This window comes from Ixodes scapularis, unplaced genomic scaffold (assembly GCF_016920785.2).
Source record: "Ixodes scapularis isolate PalLabHiFi unplaced genomic scaffold, ASM1692078v2 PGA_scaffold9__187_contigs__length_104089568, whole genome shotgun sequence".
Classification (NCBI taxonomy): Eukaryota; Metazoa; Arthropoda; class Arachnida; order Ixodida; family Ixodidae; genus Ixodes; species Ixodes scapularis.
The window spans coordinates 58,682,848-58,696,758 of NW_024609884.1; the positions used below are offsets into that span (position 1 = coordinate 58,682,848).

Consider the following 13,911-nt stretch of genomic DNA (forward strand, 5'->3'; position numbering starts at 1 on the left):
CCCCCCACTGACAGTGTATGTCATCCTAACGTTGGGGCCACCCCTTCTTGTTCATTTGGTTGCCAGGTGTTTTTTCGTTGTATGGGGACACTGCACTGGATGACGCCCTGGGAATCTTTGTCAAGCTTCTGCTCTCCATACCTCAGTCTGACTTGCTGGTGAGTGGCATAGCAAGTCTGGCACATTATGTGAATGCATGCTTGTTAAATGGTTACTAGTGGAGCCCTATGCATGCCTGAAATGAAGTCCCGCATGAAACCTAGAGAACATTGGTCGGTGCGCCAGTTTTTGAAGCATATGGCCGGGAGTGATTGCTGTTTTTAGTAGTGGTGACTGATCGTAGCTGTGCATCTACAGAAGTTCTGGTGAGCTTTTTGGAGTCTTGTTGAGAGATTTTACTGCATGGCATCTATTGTGCCTGCTCATGAAGAGAGATGCATGTATTGCTTCTTGGTCCACTCTCTGTCATGCTCTTGACTTCCTTTCAGCATTTGATGCAGTAGGGTGTTTGCACTTGATAGGGCTGTGGGCAGCAGGTGAGCGCCCAGAACTGGGACACCCGCATTAAAGGACATGAGAAGCACCTTGGGAACATGCAGCTCGTACATAACACTAAAAAAAGACCTGTTCTTGAAAGGTACTTTGACGCCTCAAGAGCTCTTTCAGCTCATGAGGAACGGTTTCGGTTCAAGCACTATCACCCTCTGGCGCACAGACAAGCAACTGGGCAATGAAGAACTCTTTCATATCAAAAAAGGAGCTTAAAAGAACCCCTTAAAGGTTTTTCACAAAGAACACTTTTAAGGGGGTGCTTAAAAGAAATTTTAAAAGTGCAAAATATGGATAAGCCGAATAACCCATAAGAGTCTTTTTCCGATCAGATTTTTTTTAAAGTGTAAGGCATTCTGCTGAGAATGCCATCCAGAGATTAGCATTCTTCTCACTTGGTGCATTTTTTCAACAAAAAATAGATTTGAAAAAAAAAAAAAATCTTTTTGCTTGATGGGTAAATTGATGGGTTATGAGGCAAATCATGGTGGCTTTGTACAGTCATGTTTTGTTAATAGTCACTTTTGCCCCAGAAAAATTGTTCATAATAATGAATCAAGGTCAATATCTCAAATAATAGACGAGTGTGGCCACAAAAGCCTTCATGCCATGGTCTCTGGCTGTTTCTGCTTCACACCTGACATAGTCTTGCCTCCTATGTGGCAAGGAAAGTGTCCTGCCTTTTCTTTTTTAGTACGCATGAGTTGTGAATGTTCTTGAGGCTTTTCATCCTTGGCCATCACACATAGAAAGATAGAAGGGCAAGTCACCGATTTGGCTGGAATGCTGCGCGTTAGCTTCTCTCCAGAACTGGAGATTGAAGCTAACGGAAGCACGCTGGGATTCCAATTCCCATGTATTTTGTCGATAAAGACAACGTGGGCGTTATTTTGTTTACATGACACTACTAGAAGCTGTTACATGGCGCGTAAACAGCATGTGGGTAAGAATCATGGCCCGAGCCCGGGGGGAGGGGGGGGGGAGGGGGGGGGAAGCACAAGCCCCCCCGTAGTTTACGCCTCTGGCCCCTGGTACCCAAAAGTTTTTCATAATGTTAAATACAATTCTGTGTCACGTTAAAAAAAAAAAAGAAAAATTATCTGCTTTTGCTTTAGTTTCTTTTAGACGCCACAAATACTTCGAAATGGCGGCCCGTGCTATGGTACCAATACAAGCAACGTTGAACTCGCCAAAAAGGGGTTTAATATTGTCTTTTCCGCTCCATAGCGACCCACTAAAACTTTCTAATATTGAATCCACCTTTGATGCCCTCTTACCTCAGGTGGTTGTTGGGAATGTGTAAATATGAATTTCATACATTTTGCTGGCCGTCATGTTCTGCGAGTTAGGCACACAACAGGGCATTTTAGTAAATCGTTTTCAAAGGCCCACTGCCACTTCAGGCGCGCGCTTCAGAGAATGCATCGAAGTGGCAGCACGAGCTCCCGCTAAATATAGCATGGCCTGAAAACACAGTCCACTAAAGTTCTTCAATAATTTGTGCTCGCTGCTAGAAAAGAGAGACCTTCTACAAGATGCCCGCGCCTGGTACATCGTTTTCTTTTCCATCGATCCCAATTTGAGGCAGGTTTGAGCGTGATAAGCCGTTTTTATTTTTTAATATGGAATGTTTTGTGAAGATGTAAGGTCATCATTACATATTCAAGTCATTACATCTCGCGCGTGTCTTTTGAGCTCCTTGATCAACCAAGAATATCTATGAAACGTTCCTTCAATGGGTGCGGGGATGCATCGCAGCTCCCAAGTATGTGTTTACTTTGCCACGGGCTAAGTCACACAACTTCGACAGCTCAAATTCGGTGACTGCAAGGGCGCAGCCTTGCAGCTCCGTGAAACCCCCACCCAAGGGGCTAGGTTTGGCGACAGCCAAAAAATAAGGCAGATTACGCGATAAGAGCTGAAGATACCTGTAAGTCACAAGGTCGCTGCTGCCGCACCCATTGCCCGTCGCTCAGAATGGGGATTTTTTCGGCTTATCCTCTAAGAAGAAGCCGGCGTGTAAGGGAACCTTTCCCCTCGCCTCGCCGTGCTACAGTACAAGAAAGAAAGAGGGCGAGGAGGACTTTCCACCAGGCGGAAGAATATTTCTGCTGGTCCCCCTTTAAACATCAGCAGATACCGAAACCGAAACTTTGGTTGCGACAAGCAACATTGATTTTGTGTCGTCAGAGTCATGGCTACGTCACGTCGAACCACGTGATCCGAAAGGTCACGTGATCCTTCATGTGACGGCGGGCGAACGTAGAGCTTAGCGCTATAAGTGTCGTCTGCTCCACAGTTTTCTCCAATGTAGTTTGCTACCTCATCCAATGACGTCTGCAACACTGCGGCCCCAGCTTGCGCTTCGGGTTAGAATCTCGACGGAGGTGACCGCACTTTGACGCGGGCTTATTGCTGCGAAGGCGTCGTGTAACCGAGGTCTCGGTTGCACGTCACAAGATCCCCAGGTGGTCCAAATTAATCATCAGGCCTCCGCTTGGGCGTTCGAGATGCCCTTCGTAGGTTCGGCACTTAAAGCTCCAACTTCACATTGATTTTACCGAAAATAGCTGAGTCTTCACGTCTGGTTTCTACAGGCACGATACATATACGCTCGTACACTGGGAAACGCCCGGCACGTAGTGCGACCGACACGGTGGTCGTTTGACCGTGCATGTGTCTCCTGCTTTAGTAGCGTGAATTGTGTACCTTTATGAAGTTGTACGGCAGACTACATGTTTATTGTCAATAGCAAAATAGTCAGCGAAAGTAATGAATGCCGTGAGAAGTAGCAATGAAGAAACGGTTAAAGTGCAGGTGAGCTGGTGTAAGTTATACATGATGATTGAAAACCTGAGACTGTGGTTTGAAAAACGGAAACTCGTGAAGTAGAAAGAAAAAGGGACAGACAACGTCTCAAACTCAGCTAAAAACTTTATTGCCTCTAGGCCTTATATACACCTCCCCCGGACGTCGAACGTCGCCACTACCACAACGGTTGATCACTGAACTACAAACAATACATCGGAATGACAATACACCGAACCGCAAACAATACATAAAAAACAAACAAAAAAACCCGTTATACAAACCGAAACACAAGATCGTCATCACCGCACCTGGACCGATACCCGCAGTCAACAATTATTGAGTATAATGAACGGATGTACGTACAGCAGGAGGGTGTCTGTATGAGCTCGTCGGTCGCGCCGCTTGTGGTCGAGTTTTATCTCAACACCCTAGACAGAGTTGTGGTTGAGAAGATGAGAGAGTTGCCCCCAGATGTAGGTTTTTGTTCGAAGATATGTAGACGATATAATTGTGTGCACTTTTCAAGATAACCTTTCGGATTCTCTACAAAATGTAATAAGTTCAGCGGCCCCTGAGCTGCGTTTCACTGTGGAAAAGCCGGAGGAGAATGTCATTGAATTTTTGGATTTGTGCATTCATGTGGACAGTGGGCTGTGTTGAGAATATGGGAAGCAGGCGCCAAAACCCGTCCTATCGAAGCAGAGTTGTCATTCTAAAATTGTAAAGGCAGGGATAGTGAAGTCTCTGACCCAGAACGCTTTACAAAGGTCACGCATTCATTACATGAAGCAGTCTTTAAAAAAACAATGGGGAAGATTGGAGAGGGCCGGCTATCAAGAATCCTTCATGAAACGGCAGCTTGCTATACAGATCGAAGATAAGCAAGATAAGCGGAGTGTCAAGAACCGACGGGCTGCCATTCTATATTTTCACTCCATTTCACATGACTTGAAGGCATGTGCAGAGAGATTTGAGGTTAACACCGTTTTCACATGTGATTTCAAATTAACTAAACTGACTCCTTTTGAGGCAGGACAAAAAGATTGTAAAAAAATGCATCGTGACAGATCTGTTCCGTGTGTCAGTGGAGTAGTGTATGAAATTCCTTTGGAATGTCAGACTGCAAGGTGCATTAACGATAGGTTGACAGAACATAAACGGAATGTGCGGATTAACGCTTCAAACTCTGAACTAGCGAGGCATCTCCAAGAGTGCATGCATGCATGTACAGAGCACTGGTCAGAGACAGAAATCGTACATAAAGAGCGCGAGGAGATGAGACGTGTTGTGCGAGAAACTGTTCGCTTAAAAACATCGGGAAATTGCATTAGCCAAGCGTCACTGTAAATTGGAAGTGAGTCAAAAAAGTTTCTTTGACTGTAAAGACCTAGTGTGGGGTGAACGTAAAAGGGGAGGGGGCTGCTTCGCTGTGTTGTTTGCATTGTTGGGTTCGGGATCGCAATGGGGGGCATTGTTGGCGACTGTGTGTGGTTCATGGTTCAGTTCAGGGGAAAGGGGGTAAGTTAGAGACAGTCTTTTTGTGTTTCCAAGTGCTGGTGTTACATTGTCTGCTTCGAAAACCTTCCGGGTGCGGTGGTGACCACCTTGTGTTTCTGTTTGTATAATAAGGTTTTTTTGTTTTTTTTTATGTATTGTTTGCGGTTTGGTGTATTGTCATTCTGATGTATTGTTTGTAGTTCAGTGATCAACCGTTGTGGTGGTGTCGACGTTCGACGTCCAGGGGAGGTGTATATAAGGCGTAGAGGAAATAAAGTTTTTAGCTGAGTTTGAGACGTTGTCTGTCCCTTTTTCTTTCTACTTCACAAGTTTCCGTTTTTCAAACCACTGTCGCAAGTTTTCAATCATCATGTGATAAGTATGCTCCAGTGCACATTCATTTGGTTTTACAGCGGAACTGATCTTTTTACGCACGTTTTGCTATTTAGCTGGTAACAGCAAATTAGTTAGTGTCAAGAGCACAAGCAATCGGAACAGATCCTTGTTCTGCGATTTGACTTCCCGGAGTTCCACCGGCACGGGATGTTTCTTCATACATTCAGAGGCGCACTGTCGTGTGAAAACTTATGAAAAACAACTCCCAGGCTGGTCAACTGGTAGTTCAAGCAGGCATCTACACAACATCGTGAGCCTATGGATCTTTCGCCAGGCATCGCAGCCAGGCATCAGAGATGCAGCCCGCGCCCATACCGTAAACAAAACGTTGTTCTCTACAACAGCGGTGCGCAGGGCAGTGCAAACTAGCGCATCCGGGTTACGGTGATCACGTGGGCACCGTTGAGCCAATACCGGGAGGAGAAACTCATGACGTCATTGTTCAATTTCGCTCTGAGAAGTAAAAACAAACAAAAAACGTGAGAATGACATAGACATGACTCTGACGTAATGGCTCAATGTTGGCTGCTTCAACTCGGTGGCATTGACTGCGCTGATGATTGCGCCTTACGTCACACGCTAGAGTGTGCAGATTTCGGCGACTTGGCTCATTTGAAAGTTTGCTGGCCAGTTTATTAAATATATAGACGGAATTAGATCGTAATATCTGACATCTGGTCTTCCTAGATGATACTGAAGAGGGCTGCATAGTTTCCTCAATATGAAAAATGAAGCGGAGTTAAAGGGGAACTCCGCCGATTTTTTGGTAGACTTCAATTTGGCTGGAAATTTGCAGGCCGCATCAATAACCCTTTCTCAACTGATAACCAAAATATTTTCTAAAAATACAAATTTTCCATGAAGTTATTGAATTTTCAAGTAACGCCGGCTGAGAAGGTTCCAGGAGGCGACTCTCTACTGGCAACAATGAAAAATTCCTACTTTTCCCTACCCGCGTACATCACGGGTGGGCAGGCGGACGAGCGACTCGGGCAGCCGCAAAGTGGCTTTCAGGGCGCCAGCGATCGAGATAATTTTTTTTGCAGCTTCAAGGTTGAAAGTTTCTTTGCAGTGGGTAGCAATCTGTGCTCCGTGATAGATTAGAAAATGTGCAGAGAAAAAGCTTCTTTTCTACCCTTGTTTTCGTGGAAGAAAAAAAAAAAAAAAAAGCGTTGCCCCGGCAGCAATTGATGCCAGCCACGTCAAGGTGTTTTTTTGCGAGTTGTGTGCCGAGAGAATTAGTGTCACGTGAAACATTCTCACTTATGCTCGGAATACTTTATAGCCACGTGCTGCAAGTTGAGTATCCTTTTCAAGAGCGGCAAATGCAAACTCAAGCTGGCTGTGACCACTACGACATTCGTCCAAAGAAGCGCGCTAATAATATCTAGAAAAATAGTACACAATCTAGCACTATGGTCGGCATTTTTCACACTCAGATTTGTCATTCACAATTGGTTCAGTGATTTTTTTTTTAAATTTTTTATAAACACTATTTCTGTTTCGGACGTCGAATCTAGCTCGGGCTTCTCTTGGAGTTCCACTCACGCGGCCAATATGTTGAAAACGAGAAGTAAAATGTCTAAACACAGTTCAAGTCTGAATTTAGACATGACTTTCGACATATTGCTATTCCTGTCTGCTATTACAGAGGTTTATGGAGCAGGTGTTGAGCTCCATTAATATACGATAGAGCCTTTGCCTGGTTTGTCAAATGGTTGGCGTGCAATATTCTTTGCAGAAGAAGTGATGGAAACGTCTTTAGTTCATTTTTTGCGGAGAAATTTTGTGTAGGCTGAAAAGTTTTTTTTAAACCATAAAAATATTAATGTCGTTGAGAAGAGGCATGCAAATTTACACCTGTTGGAAACTGCTAAACCTAAACTTGATTTAAAAAAAGAATCATATAGAATTACCACCTTCCCATGTGCTGTCGTGGATGGGTGTTTGAACGCGTTGCATTCTACTCCAAAAGTTAAAAATAAAAAATACGGGTACACATTTTTTTAGGTACTTTTGTAAACTTATTTTGAATTAAAAGTTTTATGATGTCTTTTTGTACCTAACTTATTGTATCTACAAGCAAATATTCTTTATTTGAAAATGAACAGTGTATTTGTGTATTTTATACGCATTCCATTGCACCTTGATGTTTGGCTTGGTGTTTGCAGAGTTCTTTTAATTGTTGTTTTAACACAATCTTTATGACCAGTAACCTGCCATCTGATCTACACGAATGCAGTTCATACCATTCTATACATTTCATTGTTTACAAGAATCAGTCTACATGTGTTAGGTCCCAGCCCAGCACGCACATGTTCGTCGCTTTGGAAGGCGAGCAATGTACGCGCCACACGCACGAACGCTGAAAATGGCATAGACTAGAAGTGCTTTTCAGAAATAGTCTATGGATCTTTTGCTAAATTACTTAACCACCAAGGAGCATATTTATGCCACAAGAGTAGTTACACGTGCTGGTGCCTGCAACAGTAACTTTTTTAAAGAAAATCTAAAACAAATGGCACATTCCTTCAGGTTATACGAGCGTGTGGGGCATCTGTACCCACATTCCGAGTATTTTCCGTGGTGCTTTGGCGATTTGTGAAAACATGTATTGCGTGACTTTTCTTCCTTTCTTTGCCAGCCATCTTATAATAAAATAGAATGGATTTACTAGCGATATCACGAAACTAGCGAGCCGCGGCTTTAGCGTACAAAGTTCCAAAAATGGTTTTATCAAAATTTCAATTGCTCCTTTTTTTTTTTACTTATAGTTTAGCACGTAGGGCAAGGTCATACTTTGTGCAAATATAGATAATTATCAACTTCAAACAGCACGAATGCCCAGGTTTTCTCGCTGTTCAACGCGAGAAAGGTGGGCGCAAGCGTACCTGATGGCCGGCCGCGCGCCTCGCTGCCCACCCGTGACGTCACGCTTGGGGGGCGGGGAAAACTGGGGAGAAACTAGGGAGAACAATGTTTCGGTTTCGGCAACAAACAAAATATCACTTTTTTTAATTAACTAGAGTGAATCTGGGATAACGGGATAGCATTTTGGAATCAGGAAGCCATCCGCATTCAGATTATGCCTTTGGATTAGGTAGCTCGAAAAGTCGGCGGAGTTCCCCTTTAAGCAAAAGGAACGGCACCTAGCCGAAAAACCCTGAACTGGCCGGAACAGATCCTTTCGCGGTTTCCGCTGGTCTCTTGTGGTTTCCGTAATTGCATGTTGTCGATGGTTTGCGTGATGGCCCAGTGACTGTCGTAACTGTAGTATCAGCTTGTTCCCAGGTTGCTCTGCACGCAACCTACGCAGTCGCGGCATCCAGGCATTTCGCTTTTATCAGCATTCATCAGCGCCGTGGAAGGACAGTCAGCAGTCCTTTCATCGCTTCCTCGAAGAAAGCGAAGCCTCTGGAAGCTCGCTTATGCCTACACATCGCTGTGGGTTCGAAACGTGGAGGATAAAGAGTGGGGCAAAGCATTTTGAGTCCAATGGTTGCTTGCTGATGCCCCAGCATTGTGCGTTGCGGTTGCACATGGCATAGCACGACCTGTAGTAGACCGCCATATTCGCCAGATAGTGGCCTCCCCTATATGTCGCTGGAGTCGCGAATATTGAAGGGACAGGTCGGTATATCAAGGTTATAGAAATCTGTTTGTTTGTATCTGCTTGCTCGGGAACTTTAATTTGGAAGAAATCTTGCTATGGAACTTTCATTCGGAGTGTTCCTAGACAGGCATGTCTATTGGAAAGAGCTTGAACCAGTGCTTTGGATGGTGAAGTTTTTGCTTTTTTATTTCTCAGGACTACCCCAAGTTGAGTCAGGCATACTACGTTCTGCTGGAGTGCCTGGCACAGGACCACATGCATTTTCTGAGCAACCTGGAGCCACCAGTGTTCCTCTACATTCTCTCCTCTGTCTCTGAAGGGCTCACAGCTTTGGGTGAGTAGTTCTTCCCTGAATGCTGCTTAAAGGGACACTGACAGGGTATTTATGCTCGCCAAGCTTTTATTTCTACATGATGTATGTGAGTCTAACTACCCAAAACACAATTTGCGGCTCAAAATAAGATTTCTTTCCGCCCGAAAACCGCCGATCGAGAACTGGCCGGTTTGAGTCGCACTCACTCTCTTTTCCGTGGTCACGTGCCATTCTCTACGGTTTGAACACACATTCCAAATATAATCAGTCATGGGTCATCGAAGGCACACATTCAATATAAAAAAAAGAAAAAAATATGATACCCATTTTTTGTGGCTTCTAAGAAGCTGCAAATACGTTATTTGAAAAGAAGAAAAAAAAAAAGTTGCACAGAGAATTGGAAGCATTCTGCATTCTCTGTGTAATTCTCAACATGACGTCGTATTTCGGAAGTCGCGGGGTAGATGGCTGAACAAAGCGGACTAAGCGATGGCGGTGGGCGACGGGGTGGACCTCTACTTAAGAACTGTCGTTCGCGGTCCCAGCGAATCTCTCTGTCTTTGAAAGAAAAATTGTTTATTGATCAAAACAATCGGGATTTATTTTGTACAACACGCCCAACCACCAAACTGATTCGCACAAAGAGGTCGCCGAGTCATCGCCCCTTCTCCTGGCTGAAGACGTTGCTTGTCTTACGGACAAGTATTGGTAAGAGCTTGAAAAACGCACAAATGTCAAGCAGAAAGTGGTTGGCTTTCGAGTTTTTTGTGCGACGTGGGTGTTTTTCGTCTGCTTCGCACAACCAAAAAAACCAAATAAAAAATAAAACGTGGTTGGGTGTAGCCATGTGATTTGCAACAACTCTCTCCTCTTTTATATTTCTTCCTCTCCAGTCCCTCCAGTCCAATTTCGGTTTCGAGCAGTTGCATTTTTTTTTTTTTACTTTATTAAAAATATATGTGACACTGTCAAAAAATTGAATGGGTAGTCTTCTGACAGCGTAATAAATTGCCTGGCAAAAAAAAAAAAAATATATATATATTTTAGGGGGCCCTTTTCCTCTGTTTGCAAAAGAAACTGCCTCCACCCACTTGCGAATGGGCGGAGGCAAACGAGGAGAGGCCACAAACTAAAATGGATGACTATTGAATGGTAGACCCTCAAAGTTTATGGACCCCATACTTTACACCATGGGTTCTCAAACTGGGTTCCTAGGAACCCAGGGGTTACCCAGAGTACCCTTGAGGGTTCTCCAAGCCCAAAAACTTTCTCGACCATCTTTGCCCTTGCGTAATGCTTTTTTAAAAGATTTCTTTGTCTTCCCTTCCTTACACTACTCTGTAATGTCGCCCACTGAGACATAACGATGGAACAATTACTCCCTGGTATGTGAATCATTGTTTAGAGGGCATGTGGGCTTCTGCACTGCTCTATAGAGTGGCTTTAGGTGACCTAATTTTAGCTCCAAATCTTGCTAGGCCATGTTCATGAATATTTTCCCCGTGTCTTTCTATGCTCGGAGCCAGTTTTCTGCGGCTTGCTCAAGTCCTTTTGCATCACGATCGACCGTGCCAGCCACAGTAGTTGGGAACAAAAAATTAAACTCGTTTACAATTCTCTGTGATACGAAATTAGAGCGCAGCTCTTGAGAAGGAGGGCAGTGTATGCCTCTCCTCCCCCTTCATACCCTCCCCTCCTCCTCTCCTCCTCCCCTCCCATTTAGCGGGAAATTTTTGTTAAATTTAGCGGGAAATTTAGCAAAAATTTCCTCGCTAAATTTAATGGGTTAAGTGTCTCTTCTAAATTTAGCGGGGAAATTGACGTCGGGTGACCTGAACGGCAGTTCACTTTCCCCGCTAAATTTAGCGGGGAAACTTTAACTTCCCATAATGCAGTGCATGCGGTTACGGCGACGGCTCTCAACCTGGAACCGGGTGCCTAAGAGCTGCGCTTTAAAAGTGCATCGTCTGGTACTTGATTCTAATGCATTCCAGTTTTTATTCGAACTTGAGCTCGAAACGAGCAGGCGTTTGAGTAGTTGACTTTTTGCTGGCCAAAATGGCCCCAGTAGGTGCCGCCGGACTGACTCGGAAAGGAAAAGCTGAGTAAGCATAGGTTTATGCAACCCCAAATGCGTCCCCGGTCATACTTTTGTTTAGTCGTTGACAGGCACTCGCTGTGCTTGTTCCGTTTCACTGGCACCAAAAACAATGCCAGTAACTGGTCATCTGCATGTAAACAAAAATGGAAAGTGGCAGACTCTGTTCATCCAAATGGCGGAACACTGCTTATCGGAAGTGAAAAGGCATCTGGTGATACCACCCGATTGCATTGGTGCTGAGATTGGGAGGGGCTCCATGGCTGGCATTCAAGGTAAATAAGGCAAATAGGGGTTCCTCGAAATGGAAAAGTTTGAGAAGCTTTGCTTCACACAACCATTAGCCAGTTCCAACGTTTGAGCACGATTGTCTCGGTCATAACTCGATGGCGACATGAGAGTGCCAAGCTGAGAAGTGTGGCGGCCAGAACTGGTGCCGCTGTTGCAGGTGCTTTAGCAATGAAAAGACGCTGTTTCCTTGCAGACACAATGGTGTGCACGGGGTGCTGTGCCACCCTGGACCACATGGTGAGCTTCCTCTTCCGGCGCCTGTCCAAGGGCAGCTCTAAAGGCCCACCAGAGCCCTGCCTTCGTGTCCTGGAGCTACATCCAGAAATCCTGCAGCAGGTAATTGCCCATATCCCTGGACACTGGGAACTGAAAAACAAAACTGAACAAAAACACTGAAAAACAAAACAAAATTTAAACAAGATTTAAAAGTAAATTAAATTAAATTAATTTAAAAATTATTTGATTTACAGTCAGATCTATTTGTTTTAAATAGGATTAATTTGATTTAAATCACTAGCTATAAAATAAGGCTTCTTAATCACTAAATGTATTTTTTTAAACATAACAGATTAATTAATCATTTTGCCCAATCACAAAAAAAATTGGAAGACAGTTTTATTGTAAATTTAAAGTTCAGTTTAGTAAAAACTTTTTATTGAGTAAACCCCGCCATCCGCCACAGTAAAAATAAAGAAAATGGCGTGATTTTTTTTCAGTTAGTGTAAAAGCTTTATTTGCTCTTTCTTTTGTGTTCTCATTTTCTTGCAATAGGACATTACTTTTCTAGTGTCTTATTTACTTGCAGTAGAATGTTATGTAACTGACAAACGAAGTGGATGGTAGAAAGAAAGCTCAATGTTCCGATGTGCTAAGAAGACCGACGCTTTGTGTTCCTGTTCAGCCCGATATGAATCTTTCTTGTTGGATGATTCCTTAATTTAAATACAAAAGAAATGCACAAAAAGAAGCATGAGATGGTAGAGAAACGGTAAATAAAAAGCTACTTTGTGGAAAATTTTTGCAGGAAAGCTTTGATTTAAATTATTGTGGTAAAACTGGTCCGATTTAAATCGTCTTCATTTTTATTTTCTACCCTGGCTGTGGGGCACTGTTCTGTCCAAGACCTCCCACAATGAACAAGCTCTCTGCTTTCTTTGGGTGATCTGGCACAAGGTTGCTAATGTTCATAGAAGCACTGGCACTGGAACAACCTCTTCTGGTGTTCTCAAGCTTAATTTTGGCCCATGACGTGTTACTGCAGTTTACACTTCAGTTCTGCTGTTTCTATTCTAATGGAAGGTTGAACTCATGTTGGGTCGTGTAGGGGCCTTTATTTTTAATTTTTTTTGGGGGGGGGGGGGGGGGGGGGGGTGGGGGTGGATTGGGGAATTTCAGTTTAATTTGGCAAACTTGTTCTTAGAAATCGGAATTAAGTCTAGAGACATCATTGCCTCTGCTTTTTCCGTTCTCTGAAGTTTAGTATGTCCCCTGAAGATGTTCCAATTGTCTGGATTTTTAAATTTACTATTGAGTCCATGAGAATAGTACTGGATATTGTTTTATGATCTAAATATGATCAAATCTGCAAATTATTGGAAGTCAACAATTGTGCTGTCGTTTTCACTCTTTTAACCTGGTCAATGATTATGTTTGGGATGTCAAATAGAGCCTAGGAAGACTATATTTTTACCCTCACAGATTGGCTGGTGTACTTGCAAGGTCTCCTAATTGAGATAGTTCACGAGCCGTGCCTGTCCATTTTGGCGGGCATGCCCGGTTGACTGGGCGGGTTGGGTGGCTGCAGATGCTGTCGACGATCCTGAACATCATCATGTTTGAGGACTGCCGCAACCAGTGGTCCATGTCGAGGCCCCTGCTGGGCCTTATCCTGCTCAACGAGGAATACTTTGGCCAGCTGCGTCAAAGCCTGGTGGGCAGCCAGCCAGTAGACAAGCAAGCCACCATGTCACAGTGGTTCGACTCGCTCATGGACGGTATTGAGCGCAACCTGCTCACCAAGAACAGGGACAGGTGGGTCCCTGTTCTTGCTCTGCTGCTGGTTCTGAGAGGCCTGCTGGGGAGTGGCTCTTCTATATAGGTGGAAAGTGTCGAGAGAAATCTGCTGACACACAAAATTGGTGGGGTGGACGATTTGACGGGAGGTGCAGTGGATTCACAGTTCAAAGATCTTTTTACCTGCATCCATTTACTGAATGGGAGCCCCCTCCCCTTCTTGGCATGCTTGTAATGAGATAGTTGACAAGCTTCGAGGCTGTTAAACGTTTAAGTGCCAGGTTTTCTTTTTCCTAGATGTTGGACGGTAATTTTGGTCTCAGTAACGCT

At 44.1% G+C, this 13,911-nt stretch overlaps 1 protein-coding gene across 1 annotated transcript in view; it reads left to right on the forward strand.

The window, feature by feature from the left end:
- The window catches only part of LOC8051988 (exportin-7-B), a 58,206-nt gene that overhangs the window by 43,122 nt on the left and 1,173 nt on the right, over window positions 1-13,911 (forward strand). The window contains exons 19-22 of the mRNA XM_029988046.3: window positions 67-158; window positions 9,062-9,200; window positions 11,762-11,904; window positions 13,373-13,599. Of these exons, the coding sequence (XP_029843906.1) occupies window positions 67-158; window positions 9,062-9,200; window positions 11,762-11,904; window positions 13,373-13,599 (601 nt within the window). The remainder of the gene's footprint in view (window positions 1-66; window positions 159-9,061; window positions 9,201-11,761; window positions 11,905-13,372; window positions 13,600-13,911) is intronic.